This window comes from Bos mutus, chromosome 24 (genome assembly GCF_027580195.1).
Source record: "Bos mutus isolate GX-2022 chromosome 24, NWIPB_WYAK_1.1, whole genome shotgun sequence".
Lineage (NCBI taxonomy): Eukaryota > Metazoa > Chordata > Mammalia > Artiodactyla > Bovidae > Bos > Bos mutus.
In genome coordinates this window covers 37,716,489-37,734,896 of record NC_091640.1, presented here as the reverse complement: position 1 = coordinate 37,734,896, position 18,408 = coordinate 37,716,489, and the positions used below count along the sequence as shown (strand labels likewise).

At 40.7% G+C, this 18,408-nt stretch overlaps 1 protein-coding gene across 2 annotated transcripts in view; it reads left to right on the top strand.

Annotated features, from left to right (window-relative positions):
• DLGAP1 (DLG associated protein 1) overlaps window positions 1-18,408 on the top strand; it is a 678,150-nt gene that overhangs the window by 629,771 nt on the left and 29,971 nt on the right. For both annotated transcript variants that reach the window (XM_070361550.1, XM_070361551.1), the window contains one exon: window positions 1,447-1,538. In XM_070361550.1, the coding sequence (XP_070217651.1) occupies window positions 1,447-1,538 (92 nt within the window). The remainder of the gene's footprint in view (window positions 1-1,446; window positions 1,539-18,408) is intronic.

Below are 18,408 nucleotides of genomic sequence, written 5' to 3'. Positions count from 1 at the left end.
CTGCAACATATTTCAAAATTTTAAGTGTCTCTTCAAAAGTTTAAATAGATTACCCCACACACTATATGAGAGAGGTGACATTTGTCAATATTTGGATCTAAGGGGATTAAAGTCAGAGATAAATTTACTGGCAATGACTAAAGCTTAAGAAGATTACAACACTTTGATGCAAATAAGCTATGCGTCTGGATGTGGGGGCCAGCCTAGAACAGGAAACAGCAGCCTCCTCTCCCATCCTCGGACCTCTGCTTCCTTTCTTTCTCCTTTTCTCAGGGCGTGGAGCATCCTGGTGTTTTTTGTTTTTTATGGTTATACTGGGTCATTGTTGCTGCATGTGGGCTTTCTCTAGTTGCAAAGCGTGGGCTTCTCATTGCAGTGGCTTCTCTTGTTGCAGAGCACGGACTTTAGGCACATGGACTTCACTAGTTGTGGCTCTCAGACTCCGTAGTTGTGTTTCAGTTTTATAAGACTTACATTAAATTTTATATTTAGAAAAGAAATAATTTACTAAGAAAAAAGATGAATAAAACTAATTGCTCTGAATAGTGACAAAATTTGTTTCATATTTGGGTTGGGTCTGATCTGTCACATAAGCTATCAGTTATATTTAGATATATTTTCTATATGAATTATAACATACACATAGCTATTTAGAAGCTATGAAGTGATATCCAAAGCCAATTCCTTAATTTAAAGGGGAAAAAATGAAGTACTCTAGAGTTTATCTTAATAAGTTTATAGCTAAATATCCCAGTATCAACAATTCTAACTACAGTAAGTGAAACTTCTTCCTTCTTTTCTATTTTGTTATGTGCAAATTCAAAACTTTAAAAAGCACAATCCCATGAGGTGAAAGTGAAAGTCGCTCAGTCGTGTCTGACTCTTTGTGAACCTATGGACTGTAGTCCATGGAATTCTCCAGGCCAGAATACTGGAGTGGGTAGCCTTTCCCTTCTCCAGGGGATACTCCCAACCTAGGTCTCCTTAATTGCAGGTAGATTCTTTACTAGTTGAGCCACAAGGGAAGTCCAAGCATACTGGAGTGGGTAGCCTATCCCTTTTCCAGAGGATCTTCCCAACCCAGGGATCGAACCAGGGTCTCCTGCATTATAGGTGGATTCTTTAGCATCTGAGCTATCAGGGAAGCCCATCCCATGAGGTACTTCCTCCTAATATAGTGCTCACAAGTAAGTACATCCTAACAAATCTCTGCAGGAATCAGACATTTATTGGACAACTTAGGAGTGAACAAAATTGCATTTTACTAAGATCAGCAGAGTCAAAGTGCATGCTAATTATGTAGTGATGCTGTTCATCAAATACACAAAGATTGAATGCATCACCAAACATTCCAGCAATACTACAGATGTTTCTAATGAAATGAGACTTTGTTTTTCAAGAAAGATGACTAAAATAGAGCACCTCTACTTGTGGCTATTTCTTCAGGTGGATGATGCTGAAGAACCTGAGAAAACAGGGGGAAATAAAGCACCCAGTAAGTTCCAGTCCGTAGGAGTGCAAGTAGAAGAAGAGAAATGGTGAGTTTACCGTTCATCCTCTTTCATCTTGATGTTGGCAAGTACAAAAATACAAGTATTTTTTCCCATGATAAACCTTCAATATTCAGTGATAATTCCCATTAGCTTCTGGGAGCATTAGAGGGTAAGCCTAAGTTAGCTGTTCCTTTCTCTACTTTAATACTGGAGACCATTTTATTTACATTTTAGCTAGAATAGTAGTGCGTGCTAAGTTGCTTCAGTCGTGCCCCACTCGTTGCTTCAGTCGTGCCCCACTCCTTGCAACACTGTGGGCTGTAGCCCGCCAGGCTCCTCTGTCCATGGGATTCTCCAGGCAAGAATACTGGAGTGGGTTGCCATGCCTTCTTCCAGGCGATCATCTTCCTGACCCAGGGACTGAACCCGCCTCTCTTATGTCTCCTGCACTGGAAGCTGGATTCTTTACCCCTAATGCTACCTGGGAAGTCCCAGAATAGTAGTATTGGGGCCCAAAATAGGCTTCAATAGCATGATGATTAGTTTGAATTAAAATTACTTAAGGAACAGCTAATGCAAAGAATGATACCTTTACCTTCTCTAGAATCCCTGAAAGCAGGAAATATATCTTCCACATGAAAGGTACCCTTCTTGTACTGGGAGCTGGAAAGATATTGTTATCACCAGAGACAGGATTCAGGGCCGAGAAGCCTGCACACTTGTTATTTCTTCATTAAATCATTACCCAAGTCCAAACTCTGCTTAAATTCCTTACTAATTAAACACCCAAACCTGTTTCTTTGCCCTGTCACTCCCTCTCAGATTTATTGCTCTTTGTCTACAAAGTAAAAAGCTATTTGCTTTGGCCACTTCTTAGGTTCCATTTCTCTGCGACCTCTGTGCACACAAATTAAATTTTTCTTTTTCTCCTGTAAATCTGTCTTGTGTCAATGTTATGATTGGTCTAGCCACAAGAACTCAAGAGAGGAGCAAAGGGGAGCCTTTCCCCTCCCTGACAGCAGAACAAGTGCATCCCGCTCACACATACATACGAGCATTGTGTGAAGTACCGCTGTTCCCAAACTGCTCCTCTTCAGAGAGCTTTCCCATCTTAGGCGACAAGACGTTTTAAGAGAAGAGGACTTTCTCTCTTTTTTTTTCTTTCTTATTCCTAGAACTAAATAGTAGCTCACGTTTAGCACGTGCTCAAAGAATGATGAACAAAAGAACAAATGAGGAATAGGAAGACTTTCTGTCATTACGCAGAATCACTAGTTTCTTTAGGTTGTTCTTAAAAAAAAAAAAAAGCTAGATTAAAAAAAATATATTTTTATTTATTTATTTATTTTTGGCTGCACTGGGTCTTCATTGCTGCACACAGGCTTTCTCTAACTTCGGGGTGAGGGCTTCTCATTGCGGTGGCTGCTCTTGCTTCAGAGCACAAGTTCTAGGGTGCACAGGCTTCTGCAGTAGCTCAGTAATTGTGGAAAACACAGGTTTAGTTGCTCTGCCGCATGTGGAATCTTCCCAGATCAGGGTTAGAACCCGTGTCCCCTGCTTTGGCAAGCGGACTCTGAACCACTGGACCACCAAGAAAGTCCTTTTAGATTGATCTTTAAAATATGCTTAGAGTCTTAGTATCCAGAAGTAAGAAATTTAGAGTTTGAGAAGATCACTGAATCCAGAAGCTGAAGGGAACTTCTGAGGTCAGCATCTTCATTTTATAATGAGGATTTGGTCCAGAGAAGTAGGTGAGTTTCCCAGTCAAACTGTGAGGACCATGATGGACTGGGACTATGTCTACTGATAACACAGAACCCTCAGCTTCCAGACCATGCTTTTTATATACTAAGTATACAGTTACCTGTTGACTGGATGGGGTAGGAATGCAGTTATCGTGGAGAAAGAACTCTGTATCTTAAATCAGGAAATCATTTCGACTTTGTCACTAGCTTTTTAAGTGTTAATTAGGAGAAATCACTTGGATGTCATTCATCCATCCATTCAATAAATATCTATGGGGACTTCCCTGGCGGTCCAGTGGTTAAGACTTCAGCTTCTAAAGGAGTGGGTGCGGGTTTGATCCCTGGTTGGGGAGTTAAGATCCCACATGCCTCAAGGCCAAAAAACCAAAACATAAAATAGAAGCAATATTGAAACAACTTCAATAAATACTTTAAAAATGGTCCACATCCAAAAAACAAAAATTCTATGGAATGTCTCCTATATGCAAGGCCCCATGTAACATAAACTTAAATCTGAGAATAAGCCACGTTTCAGCTGATGGAAGGGGTCTTATTCTACAGTCTCTTAGTTTGACACTACACTTGCATCTAAAAGATTTTCCATATATGTACATATAACATTTTATATTATTATATTTGATATAATTATACAATGCTGGAAGCCCAGATAATTGGTACAGTCCTTCTAGAAATTAATATGACAAAAATTGGTGATAATTATACATCTATCGATATACTGACCCAGTAATTCCTTTTATGAGGCTATCCTAAATGAAATCACTCAGTGAAAGGGAAACAACTGTGGAACATTATCATTGTAAAAAAATATATCAATTATCAAATGTCAAGAAAACAAGAATGCTTTTGTAAATTATAGCACATCGCCAAGACAGGCTATTATACAGCTATTAAATATGATTTTGTAAAGAGGATATGGAAACATGGGAGAAATTCCCATGGTACAATGTTAAATGAAAAAGAGGACATAATACCCACATATAATATTCACAAAGATGGACAAGGACTGAAATGTAATCTGTAAAAATTGTAGATTTAGGAGTGAATTTTCCCCCCTTTACTCTAAAATGTTTAATTATTATATCTACTTCAAGTTATAGTAATCATCATTTTCAAACCAACCCTTCTGGCACATGTTCCTTTCACGGTTTTAGAAAATGTTTTGAAAAAAATGTAATGACTTCCCTGGTGGTCTTAGTGGTTAAGACTTTGAGCTCCCAATGCAGGGGACATGGGTTCAATCCCTGATCTGGGAACTAGATGGCATGCCACAAGGCATGGCCAAAAAAAAAAAAATTTCAAAAGAAAATGTAAACTTAGGAGATATGAAAGATCTCATGGTAAGAAAACACATTTCTCCTTCCCCCACTGGCCCAACTTGCTTGTTCTCCCTCAATGATGGTTAAGGGCACAGATTCCTGAGCTAAAGCACCGAGATTCAAATCCTGGCACTACCACAGCTGGGAGGCCTTGATCAAATTATTAAACTTTTTGTGCCTTGGTTTCTTTATATGTAAAAAGAAGATAACAGGCAGTTTCTGGTCCAGCAGGTAAAGAGCTTAGAAGTCACCACTCTGTCTTAACAAGTAAAAAACTTTTCAAACCAAAAAATCAACAGTTCTTCTTAAACCAGGCAGAGATGTGAGGCCACAGGGCAAATTACTGCTCTAAGAACTGGAGAGACAGACAGACACACAGAGAATCACAACTTACTTGAGTTCAGTTCAGTCGCTCAGTTGTGTCCGACTCTTTGCAACACCATGAACCACAGCACACCAGGCCTCCCTGTCCATCACCAACTCCCAGAGTTTACTGAAACTCATGTCCACTGAGTCGGTGATGCCATCCAACCATCTCATCCTCTGTTATCCCCTTCTCCTCCCGCCCTCCATCTTTCCCAGCATTAGGGTCTTTTCCAGTGAGTCAGCTCTTCGCATGAGGTAGCCAAAGTATTGGAGTTTCAGCTTTAGCATCAGTCCTTCCAAAGAATATTCAGGACTGATTTTCTTTAGGATTGAGTGGTTTGATATTCTTGCTGTCCAAGGGACTCTCAAGAATCTTCTCCAATACATTTTAAAAGCATCAATTCTTCAGTGCTCAGCTTTCTTTATGGTTCAACTCTCATATCCATACATGAATACTGGAAAAACCATAGCCTTGACTAGAAGGACCTTTGTTGACAAAGTAATGTCTCTGCTTTTGAATATGCTATCTAGGTTGGTCATAACTTTCCTTCCAAGGAGTAAGCGTCTTTAATTTCATGGCTGCAGTCACCATCTGCAGTGATTTTGGAGCAAAAAAGTAAAGTCAGCTACTGTTTCCACTGTTTCCCCATCTATTTGCCATGAAGTGATAGAACCAGATGCCATGATCTTCGTTTTCTGAATGTTGAGCTTTAAGTCAACTTTTTCACTCTCCTCTTTCACTTTCATCAAGAGACTCTTTAATTCTTCTTTACTTTTGCCATAAGGGTGGTGTCATCTGCATATCTGAGGTTATTGATATTTCTCCCGGCAATCTTGATTCCAGCTTGTGCTTCTTCCAGCCCAGCATTTCTCATGATGTACACTGCATATAAGTTAAATAAGCAGGGTGACAATATACAGCCTTGACCTCCTCCTTTTCCTACTTGGAACCAGTCTGTTGTTCCATGTCCAGTTCTAACTGTTGCTTCCTAAGCTGCATACAGGTTTCTCAAGAGGCAGGTCAGGTGGTCTGGTATTCCCATCTCTTTCAGAATTTTCCACAGTTTATTGTGATCCACACAGTCAAAGGCTTTGGCATAGTCAATAAAGCAGAAATAGATGTTTTTCTGGAACTCTCTTGCTTTTTCCATGATCCAGTGGATGTTGGCAATTTGATCTCTGGTTCTTCTGCCTTTTCTAAAACCAGCTTGAAAAATAAATAAATAAATAAAACCAGCCTGATCATCTGGAAGTTCACAGTTCCCAAACTGCTGAAGCCTGGCTTGGAGAATTTTGAGCATTACTTTACTAGCATGTGAGATGAGTGCAATTGTGTTTGAGCATTCTTTGGCATTGCCTTTCTTTGGGATTGGAATGAAAACTGACCTTTTCCAGTCCTGTGGCCACTGCTCAGTTTTCCAAATTTGCTGGCATATTGAGTGCAGCACTTTCACAGCATCATCTTTTAGGATTTGAAATAGCTCAACTGAAATTCCATCACCTCTACTAGCTTTGTTCGTAGTGATGCTTCCTAAGGCCCACTTGACTTCACATTCCAGGATGTCTGGCTCTAGGTGAGTGTTCACACCATCGTGATTATCTGGGTCATGAAGATCTTTTTTGTACAGCTCTTCTGTGTATTATTGCAACCTCTTCTTAATATCTTCTGCTTCTGTTAGGTCCATACCACTTCTGTCCTTTATTGAGCCCATCTTTGCATGAAATGTTCCTTTGGTATCTCTAATTTTTTGAAGAGATCTCTAGTCTTTTGTGGAGAAGGCAATGGCACCCCACTCCAGTACTCTTGCCTGGAAAATCCCATGGATGGAGGAGCCTGGTAGGCTGCAGTCCATGGGGTCGCTAAGAGTCAGACACGACTGAGCGACTTCACTTTCACTTTTCACTTTCCTGCATTGGAGAAGGAAATGGCAACCCACTCCAGTACTCTTGCCTGGAGAATCCCAGGGACGGGGGAGCCTGGTGGGCTGCCGTCTATGGGGTCGCAGAGTCGCACACGACTGAAGTGACTTAGCAGCTAGTCTTTTGTATTCTATTGTTTTTCCTCCATTTCTTTGCATTGATCTCTGAGGAAGACTTTCTTATCTCTCCTTGTTATTCTTTGGACCTCTGCATTCAAATGGGTATATCTTTCCTTTTCTCCTTTGCTTTTCGCTTCTCTTCTTCTCAGAGCTATTTGTAAGGCCTCCTCAGACAGCCATTTTGCTTTTTTGCATTTCTTTTTCTTAGGGATGGTCTTGATCCCTGTATCCTGTACAATGTCACGAACGTCCGTCCATAGTTCTCAGGCACTCTGTCTATCAGATCTAGTCCCTTAAATCTATTTCTCACTTCCACTGTATAATCATAAGGGATTTGATTTAGGTCATACCTGAATGGTCTAGTGGTTTTCCCCACTTTCTTCAATTTAAGTCTGAATTGGGCAATAAGGAGTTCATGATCTGAGCCACAGTCAGCTCCCGGTCTTGTTTTTGCTGGAGTAGAAACCCACAAAAGAAAGCCCCAGTGGGAACCAGTGCCAGGACAGGAAAACCTGAATGGTGATTGATGAACTGCTGGCAGCTCAGTGAGGACAAGTTTGAGAGTTAAAAACTTTATGGGGACCCAGTTATGAGGGGCCTGCCATAGTTCATGAGTTTTACCTGCAGCAGCTCTACCAGGTCTTCACAGTAGAAAGCAGAGAAGAGCCCCATCCCCACCCTGTGCTTCTGGAAGAAAGAGGGGGAAAGGAACCATTCAGAAATATGCCAGAGCCTTCTGTTTCTAAAAAGCTCTGGCTGCAGAAGAAACTAACTTACCAGAGCCTAATCTTATTGTTGCTGCTCAGTTGCTCAGTTGGGTCCAACTCTTTGGGACCCCACAGACTGCAGCCCACCAGGCTCCTCTGTTCATAAGATTCTCCAGGCAAGAATACTGTAGTGGGTTGCCATTTCCTTCTCCAGGGCATCTTCCTGACATAGGGATCAAACCCAGGTCTCCCGAATTGCCAGGCAGACTCATTACCGCTGAGCCACCCGGGAAGCCCAGAGCCTAATCTGTTGGGTTTCTAATCAGAAGAGAGAAGGGAAATACCTAACCTCGGCCCCCTCTTGCACACTTGTACCACAGTGGGAAGGGGAAGGGGATGAGAAATACTGCTGAAATTCACTGTCCAAGGACACAGGCTCATTGATTGACCTAATCATAGGGCTAGAAAATGCTTCCCCTCACCCCTCACCTTACCACTGCATTTACTAAACACCTATTATTCACCATGGGCTTCCCTGATAGCTCAGTTGGTAGAGAATCCACCTGCAATGTAGGAGACCCTGGTTCGATTCCTGGGCTGGGATGATCCACTGGAGAAGGGATAGGCTACCCACTCCAGTATGCTTGGGCCTTCCTTGTGGCTCAACTAGTAAAGAATCTGCCTGCAATGTGGGAAACCTGGGTTTGATCCCTGGGTTGGGAAGATCCCCTGGAGAAGGGAAAGTCTACCCACTCCAGTATTCTGGCCTGGAGAATTCCACAGACTGTATAGTCCATGGGGTCACAAAGAGTCGGACACAACTAAGCAACTTTCACTTCACTTCACTTATTACGCACCACAGTTCCTTTTACCCACTACATCATGTCCATCTTTCAACAATGACTTACAAGGCATGGGTTGTCATTCCCTTCTCCAGGGGATCTTCCCAACCTAGGGATCAAACCCAGGTCTCCTACATTGCAGGCAGATTCTTCACCAGCTGAGCCACCAGGGAAACCCTACAAGGCATACTAAAAGGTAAAAATACAACTTATTAAGACTCAACAAGCGTTAACACAGAGGCATCTATAACAATGTTGGACATATCAGACCAGGTATTTTTTAAACCATGATTAAAATGTTAAGGACCATAATGGAAAGAGTAGACAGCATACAAAAATAGATGAACAATGTTAGCAGAGAGATGGGAACTCTAAGAAAGAATAAGAAACAAATGTTAGGGATCAGAAACACTACCAGAAATGAAGAATGCTTTTGATGGGCTCATTAGCAGATAAGCTACAGCTGAGGAAAGAACCTCTGAGTTTGAGGATGCAACAACAGAAACTCCCCAAACTGAAAGCAAAGAGGGAAAAAACAACCCTGAAAAAAAAAATCACAACAAAATATCCAAGAATAATGAGGCAATTATATAAGGTTTAACATACACAATGAGAACACCAGAAGGAAAAGAGAAAAAGAAACAGAAGCAATATTTGAACCAACAGTGACTAAGAACAGCCCCAGATTAGTGTCAGACACCAAACCACAGATCCAGGAAGCTCACAGAAGGCCAAGCAGGATAAATGCCCAATTCATCACAGCTAGGCATGCCATATTCAAAGAAAACCAAGGGAAAAAATCCTGAAAAAAGCCAGAAGGAAGACATTTTTCTTATGGAGGAGCAAAAATAAGGACTGTATGTGACTTTTTCTCAAAAACCATACTAGTAAGAAGAAAAGAGAGTGAAATATTTAATATCAAAAGATAAAAACACCAATCTAGAATCCTGTATGCTGTGACACTATCCTTCAAAAGACAAGAAAAAATAAAAACTTTCTCAGACAAACAAGAATTGAGGAAATTTGTAAATCTGTAGATCCAACTTGTAGGAAATGTTAAAAGAAGTTCTTCAGAGAGAAAGAAAACGATATAAGCCAGAAACTCAGATCTACATGAAGAAAGGAAGAGCATCAGAGAATAAATGAAAGTAAAATAAAAACTTCTTTGTCTTATTCTTAATGGATCTAACAGGTAATACTTTGTTCAAAATAATAATAGGAACAATATATATGAATATCTTACACTCTTCAGTAGAAGTAAATTGAATGACAGCAATACTACAAAGGATGAGAAGTAAGATTAGGGCTACTTAATTATTATAAAGTATGTTCAATACTCTTGAAGTGATATAGTATTATTTGAAAATGAACTTGGACCAGTTGTAAATCTACTAAGGCAACCACTAAAAAGAGTAAAAACAAGAAAATATAGCATATGTGCTAAGAGGGAAATATGTGGAAGACAAAAATAGGAACAGAGGACAAGGAAACAGAAATCTCATAGATATTAATCCAACTATATCAGTAATCACTTTGCCACTATTGGTGGTCTAAATATACCAATTAGAAGACAGAGGTTGTCAGAATGCATAAAAAATACTACCCAACTTTGTGTTTTCTATAAGAAATCCATGTTAAATATAAAGACACAGATTAAAAGTAAGGTGATGGAGAAAAATATACTGCATTCAGTTCAGTTCAGTTCAGTTCAGTCACTCAGTTGTGTCCGACTCTTTGAGACCCCATGGACTGCAGCACGCCAGGCTTCCCTGTCCATCACCAACTCTTGGAGCTTGCTCAAACTCACGTCCATCGAGTCGGTGATGCCAGCCAACCATCTCATCCTCTGTTGTCCCCTTCTCCTGCCTTCAATCTTTCCCAGTATCAGGGTCTTTTCCAATGACTCAGTTCTTCACATCAGGTGGCCAAAGTATTGAAGTTTAACCTTCAGCATCAGTCTTCCAATGAATATTCAGGATTGCTTTAGGATTGACCGGTTTGATCTCCTTAAAGTCCAAGGGACTCTCAAGAGTCTTCTCCAACACCACAGTTCAAAAGCATCAACTGTTGGGCGCTCAGCTTTCTTTATGGTCCAACTCTCACATCCATACATGACTACTGGAAAAACTATAGCTTTGACTAGATGGACCTCTGTTGGTAAAGTAATGTCTCTGCTTTTCAATATGCCGTCTAGGTTGGTCATAGGTTTTCTTCCAAGGAGCAAGCATCTTTTAATATCATCACTGCAGTCACCATCTGCAGTGATTTTGGAGCCCCAAAAATAAAGTCTGTCACTGTTTCCATTGTTTCCCTATCTATTTGCCATGAAGTGATGGGACCAGATGCCATGATCTTAGTTTTCTGAATGTTGAGCTTTAAGCCAACTTTTTCACTCTCCTCTTTCACTTTCATCAAGAGGCTCTTTAGTTCTTCACTTTTTGCCATAAGGGTGGTGTCATCTGCATATCTGAGGCTACTGATATTTCTCCCAGCAATCTTAATTCCAGCTTGTGCTTCATCCACCTGGCATTTCGCATGATGTACTCTGCATATAAGTTGAATAAGCAGAGTGACAATATACAGTCTTGACGTACTCTTTTCCCAATTTGGAACCAGTCTGTTGTTCCATGTCCAGTTCTAACTATTGCTTCTTGACCTGCACACAGAGTTCTCAAGAGGCAGGTAAAGTGGTTTGGTATTCCCATCTCTTTAAGAATTTTCCAGTTTGTTGTAATCCACACAGTCAAAGGCTTTAGCATAGTCAATAAAGCAGAAATAGATATTTTTCTGGAACTCTTCATTTTTTTGATGATCCAATGGATGTTGGCAATTTGATCTCTGGTTCCTCTGCCTTTTCTAAGTCCAGCTTGAACATATGGAAGTTCATGGTTCATGTACTGTTGAAGCCTGGCTTGGAGAATTTTGAGCATTACTTTGCTAGTGTTGAGAGATGAGTACAATTGGGCGGTAGTTTGAGTATTCTTTGGCATTGCCTTTCTTTGGGATTGGAATGAAAACTGACCTTTTCCAGTCCTGTGGCCACTGCTGAGTTTTCCAAATTTGCTGGCATATTGAGTGCAGCACTTTCACAGCATCATCTTTTAGGATTTGAAATAGCTCAACTGGAATTCCATCACCTCCTCTAGCTTTGTTCATAGTGGTGCTTCCTAAGGCCCACTTGACTTCACATTCCAGGATGTCTGGCTCTAGGTGAGTGATCACATCATCGTGGTTATCTGGGTCATGAAGATCTTTTTTGTATGGTTTTCTGTGTATTATTGCCACCTCTTCTTAATATCTTCTGCTTCTATTAGGTCCATACTGTATTAACACTAGTCAAAAGAAAGCAGGAGTGAACTTCCCTGATGGTCCAGTGGTTAAGAATCCACGTACCAATGCAGAGGACACAGGTTCAATCCCTGGTCTAGGAAGATCCCACATTGCCACGGAACAACTAAGTCTGTGCACAACTACTGAAGCCCACGTGCCTAGAGCCCATGCACCACAAGAGAAGCCCCCAGAGTGAGCAGCCTGTGCACCACAACTAGAGAGCAGCCCCTGCTTGAAGCAGCTAGAGAGAAGCCTTCAAGCAGCAGTGAAGACCCAGAGCAGCCAAAAATAAAAAAAAAAAAGCAGGAGCCTGCTATATTAATTTCGGACAGAGGAGCCTTCAGAGTAAGAAAAATTATCAGAGATAAGGAAGGATATTACATTATATTACATATAACATGAATAAATCTCTCTGAAGAGTGAAGTCTCAAGAAAGCAATTATACTATCTTTTCTTTAAAGATAAAGAGAAAATCATCCTAATTTTTTAAATGTACTTCAAACATTTCCCCTGCAGTTAGCAATTCTATATCACCGAATTCATGCCCTGACACTTGGCCATATCTGTAGGAATGTTAAACATTATATGCCTAATAGCAACCCCCAAACTTCAAATGAGCTATTTTTATCATGTTATTAAAAAGTTGAACATTTAATAAATTATTGCTGTTCCCCAGTAAACTGAGTAATTTCTTTTAAATACATCCCCCCAAAGAGCTGGCAGCCCCAATTTTGGTGGTGCTTAAAATTCCAAACCATACCCATTCTTGAAGGTCACTATGTAGTTAACTGCTATGAAATAAATAAGCATTAAAAATTGATGTTAATGATTGTTTTCAACCTTTCCATAAGAAATTTGCTATCAAGCAGAGATTACTTGTTTCTTCAGTCTCTAATTATAATTCTTTTTATAATTTTGCTGGTAGTCATTCATTTAGATAGGATCTTAAAATACAAAACTGGGTAGATGAGATTTCTTAAAGACAGCTGGGTTTTTTTTTTTAATATTTTAAATTTTTAAAAATTATCTAGTGATAAGGTAAGACTTGTTTTCACATTGAATGGCTATTACAATCCATCTCCCACTTTCCCAAATAAACAGATTGATAAATGACACTAGCCTAACAAAAAGTGAAAAAAGAAAGAAAATAGAGCAAGAGAAACAAAGAGATAGTGCAAAGAGAAGAAGATTAAAAGACTTTGTAAGATGGGCTTCCTGGTGGCACAGTGGATAAGAACCTGCCAGCCAACGCATGGATTCCATCCCTGGTCTGGGAAAATCCCACATGCCTTGGAGTAAATAACCCCATGTACCACAGCTACTGAGCCTGTGCTCTAGAGCCAGCAAGCCACCAACTACCGAACCCCGTGCACCCTAGAGCCCAAGCTCAGAAACAAAAGAGAAGCCACCAGGATGAGAAGCCCACCCACCTCAATGAAGAGTAGCCCCCGCCTGCTGCAACTAGAGAAAGCCCACACAACGCAACGAAGACCCAGTGCAGCCAAAAATAAAAGTAAATTAATTAAAAAAAAAAGACTTTGTAAGAGGCTGAAACTCAATATCACTTTTTGAAACCATCACGATTTAGGAACTAAATCTAACATAGCAGAGTCCATCTAGCTGATTCATCTCTTAAAAGGTAGACTTGTAAACTCAGGGTGCTATTCAGTGCTCCCTATTGAAACAAAAGAAAAAGTTAGTAACTCATTACTAAAAAGATAAGATGCACTGATAACCTATCTACTTCAAGAAAAGGAATCCAAATGGAGGATCACAGATCTTCCTCACTTATTCGCAGGCAGGGACCACGCACAGAGGAAGGCTGTCTGGAGGTCACTAGATTAAATACTATGGCAGCACCAAGCCAGGGTCCATGAATGCATGGGGTTTTGAAGCAAGACTTCAAAACTTCCTTTAGGCTAATAAAGCAATGTCTCATCTCCACCCAACATTAGCTGTGTGCTTTATGTGCTCAGTCACTCAGCCGTGTCTGACTCTTTGCAGCCTCATGGACTATAGCCCGCCAGGCTCCTCTGACCATGGAATTCTCCAGGCAAGAATACTGGAGTGGGTTGCCATTTCCTCCTCCAGGAAATCTTTCCGACCCAGGGATGGAATCCTTGTCTCCTGCATCTCCTGCATTGGCAGGCAGATTCTTTACCACTAGCACCACCTGGGAAGCCCCCAACATTAGGTCTCTGTTCCCAATTCCTGTTTCACAGGTCAGCCAATAGGATTATTCGATAGGATCCACATGGCATATTTTTGCTGCTCTGCAGGACTGATTCTAAGCCAAGTGGATCAAGCCCTCCCCTAGGAACGCTCCCCTCAGCTGTGCTCTATGTTCTATCCCAAGCCCTCCAAGCATCCTGCCTCCATTCTCTCCCATTCCCTGGACTGGTCCCCAGGAGTTCTCATGAGGTCTTCCTGTCTTCCAAGCTGATAATTAGCAAATCTTGTAAACCAATCCTTTCCATTGACTAAGATGAGAAAGCTAAAAGGCTCCCAGGGATCTCCCCTTTCTTTCAAGTAACAATTGTATTTCAACAGTAGTTCAAACTACACTTTTTTACGTTAGCCCATGACTGACTCCAAGACTCTTAAGAGTAGATACAAAGAGGAAGAATATTATTATTTTTATTATAAAAATAGCATGCAGATTTACTGAGAGGAAAACATACAGCAGCATGTTAACAGTTTATAACTCTCCAATGAACTTTGGAGCAACTGAAAAAAACTGAGATTATATGCATGGATAGACAGATATCTTTTTAAGTATTATATGACTTAGCAACTAAGCAACAACAATACTTTTTCTATAATAATTGTGAATCATTAAGTAATCTAATTAATGACAAGAAAATTATATTTCTATACCATAAAAATTTATAAATTGCAGAAATAAAAATTTCCATAATCCTACTCATTAACCATGAATTAATAGAGGGGTATATTTTTACCCATGCTTTCTCCATGATCGTTTTGAAAGTTGTTGAAATCATCTTTTGTAAAAAATTCAGTAATATTTAAAAAGTCAACTAATATTACAACAAAAGCATCCTCATTATTAAATATTCATGACAAATACTTCTTTAATAGTTACACAGTATTTAAGAATACGAGTTAAATTTCTCTCCCTGTTGAATATGTGCATTATTGCTAGATTGACTTTTGATTAAAGGTGGTGAAAAAAATACACACACATCGATCTTTGAGGCTTTCTGAAACTAAATGACAGTAAAAGGACTTTGTGTTTGTTTTGGCACAAGTTGTGGGGGATGAGAACAAGAGAGGAAGAAATACAGCACCAGGATTGTGGGAGCCAGAAGGCAGATAGACACATGATAATTGGCTCAGGTGACCAGAGAAAGCTGAATCTGAAGCTAGCCATGCAGAAATCTAAGATGTAATTCAACTTAAGTCTCTGAACCTACAAAAGGCATGGGCATTGACAGCACTGGACATAGGGCCGGGGGTGAAGCTAAAACTGCCTGAATCTGCAGTCAGGTGACAGATGGCTCTTCCCTACTCTGGCAGGAAGCTGGAGGTTTCCCTTCAGAGGCCAAAACAAACAGTCTGGGTCTGGAAGGCAGGCAAACAGTTGAGGGCAGGGTTGCTGTACTGAAAATAGGAAGATAAATGAAAATTCACAAACAGAATGTCGAGGCACCTGCCCTAAGTCTTCTATGCTCTCTCGGCTCCCAGGATCCCAGCAGCCAGACACATTTCCTCTACGTAGGTGTATGAACAGCCTGCAGTGGAGGAATGGGCCAGTCTGAGCCCAAAGAACCAAAGAAACTGCCATCAGGGATTCTGCAATTAGATCACCCAACACTGAGGATCACAGTGAATGAGCCTGTCTCCAAAGTACAGACTTCTCAGGAGGCTTTTTCTATGACTTTCAAGGAGGAGGAGACAGCTAAGAATCAGCAAACTCACAAAGACCAGAGAAAAGCCACGAAAGGAGAACCAAACATTTTAAGGAAAATCCAGAAAATTTTAAAGTTTTTTTCTTTTTTTTTTTTTTTTTTTTAAGAGAACAGAGAGGAAGGTTAGGCAAGAAGTCCCTGTGAAGGAAGTGGAAATTGATGCGGTCCCTTACAGAGCATCTTCCTGTACACCTGGTGGGGAATGGAGAGGTGGGATGGAAAAAAAAGGGTTCTTAGAAATTAAAAAACTTAACGGAGAACTGGAAAACCCAACAGAAGAGTTAAAAGATAACACTGAAGACATTTCTAGAAAAAAAGTACAAAACGGAAAAAAGCAAAGAAGTAAATATACAGGGACTTCCCTGGTGGTCCAGTGGCTAAGACTCTGCGTTCCCAACACAAGGGACCTGGGTTCGATCCTTGGTCAGGGAGCTAGATCCCACGTGCTACAACATGTGGGACCCGGTGTAGCCAAAATAAATAAATATTTTTTTAAAAAAGAAGTAAATATGGAATCCAGGAAACAGGTGATCCAGCACAAGAAAGGGGAAAGGGAAGTCTCAGGATGATGGAGAGGAATCTCCTGACAACAGTGGTGAGGCAGGTCTGCTGAGTGGCTGGGTGAGAGGGGACAGGTCAGAAGCTGTTAAAGACTTCTTTAAGAAGATTGGTGGAATTCCTAATCTGATCCAATGCATGGAGAAGACGCTTTATACACCTGGGGGAATTTTGAGGATCACTCCAGTACTCTTGCCTGGAAAATCCCATGGATGGAGGAGCCTGGTAGGCTGCAGTCCATGGGGTCGCTAGGAGTCAGACACGACTGAGCGACTTCACTTTCACTTTTCACTTTCATGCACTGGAGAAGGAAATGGCAACCCACTCCAGTGTTCTTGCCTGGAGAATCCCAGGGATGGGGGAGCCTGGTGGGCTGCCGTCTGTGGGGTCACACAGAGTCAGACACGACTGAAGTGACTTAGCATAGCACATAAAACTTATGTTCATAAAACTTCCCTGGTGGTTCAGATGGTAAAGAATCCGCCTGCAATGTGAGAGACTGGGTTCAATCCCTGGGTTGGGAAGATTCCCTGGAGCAACTAAGCACAAGTACACAAACATTAAGCACATTTTTAAAAAGAAGAAAAAAACTGTGCAGGAAGTAGAACTTCAAACTATATGTGTGCTCAGTCGTGTCCAACTCTTTTCGACCCTATGGACTGTAGCCCACCAGGCTCCCCTGTCCATTGGATTCTCCAGGCAAGAATACTGGAGTGGGTTGCCATTCCCTTCTCCAGAGGATCTTCCCGACCCTGGGATCAAACTCGGGTCTCCAGCATTGCAAGTGGATTCTTTATTGCTGAGCCATCGGAGAACCCCAGAGAACACATCCATCACTCCCCAAAGCCTCCTCCTGTCCCTGGATTGTGATTTCAGTGTTGTAGCTAAGAAAGCTTTAGCTAATTCAAGGTAACAAGGTTTTTTTATGTTTTCTTCCAGAATGTCATTTTAGATTTTGTGGTCTAGGACCTATATTTCATGTAGCTTTTATACATGGTGTGAGGTATGGATCAAAGCTTAATTTTTGCATATGAATATCCTTTGAACCTTCTCTCAAATATTTATTGATATAAAGAGATAGATATAAATAATTTTGCCTTCTCTGTGTTGTCCCATTGATCTAATTATCCATCTTCACACCGATACAACACTGTTTTGACCATTGTAGCTTTATAGTAAGTCTTGAAATCAGGTAATGTAAGTCCACCAACTTCCTTCTTTTTCAAAGTGCATTTTTAATTTTTACAGCTATTTTTAGGTCCTGCACATATTTTGTCAGCTTTACCCACTGACATTTCATATTTTTCTTGCTGTTGTAAATTTGTTTTTATTTCCATTTCCAATTGTCCATTGTTAGGTCACATAAATACAATTTATTTGTGTGTATGTAAGTCTTTTACAGTTGTTTCAGAGAGACATGTAAATCAATTCAGTCATTCTTACTCTATTCTTGGCCAGAAGCAGAAGTCATCAATGTAGGTTTTATTTGGCCTGTGGATGGGGTAAGCCCAGTTATCAGCACTACTCTCTGGTTGGAAGGTCATGGAATATACTGGAATGTATGGAATCATAGGGAGTAAAAGAGCATTCCAAACAAAGAGACCCAAGTTAAAAGTAACTTTACCTTTCCATAGCTAGTGTTTGAGTTGGATATAGTGAACACCTATACCTTTTTTAGGTGTATATTCTCTGATTCAACATTCCAGCAGTGTTCCCTCAATAATTTTGAAAGAGCATTACACACAGATGGAAACTTTCTTTTTTTTTTTTTTAAATTATTTAGCTGCTCTGGGTCTTAATTGAGGCACACAGGGTCTTTAGTTGTGGTATGTGGGATCTAGTTCCCTGACCAGGGATCAAACCCAGGCCCCCTGCATTGGGAGCTCAGAGTCTTAGCCACTGGACCACCAGGGAAATCCCAAGATGAAGACTCTTAGTTGATGTCTAGACCCAATCTCCTGGGTCTTGCCTTTCTGTTTATTCCTATATTTCCCAGGTCACTATATTGCCCTCATAATCTCTAGTTCAGAAACAAGAGACAAGTGTGGATAAGCATGCAGTA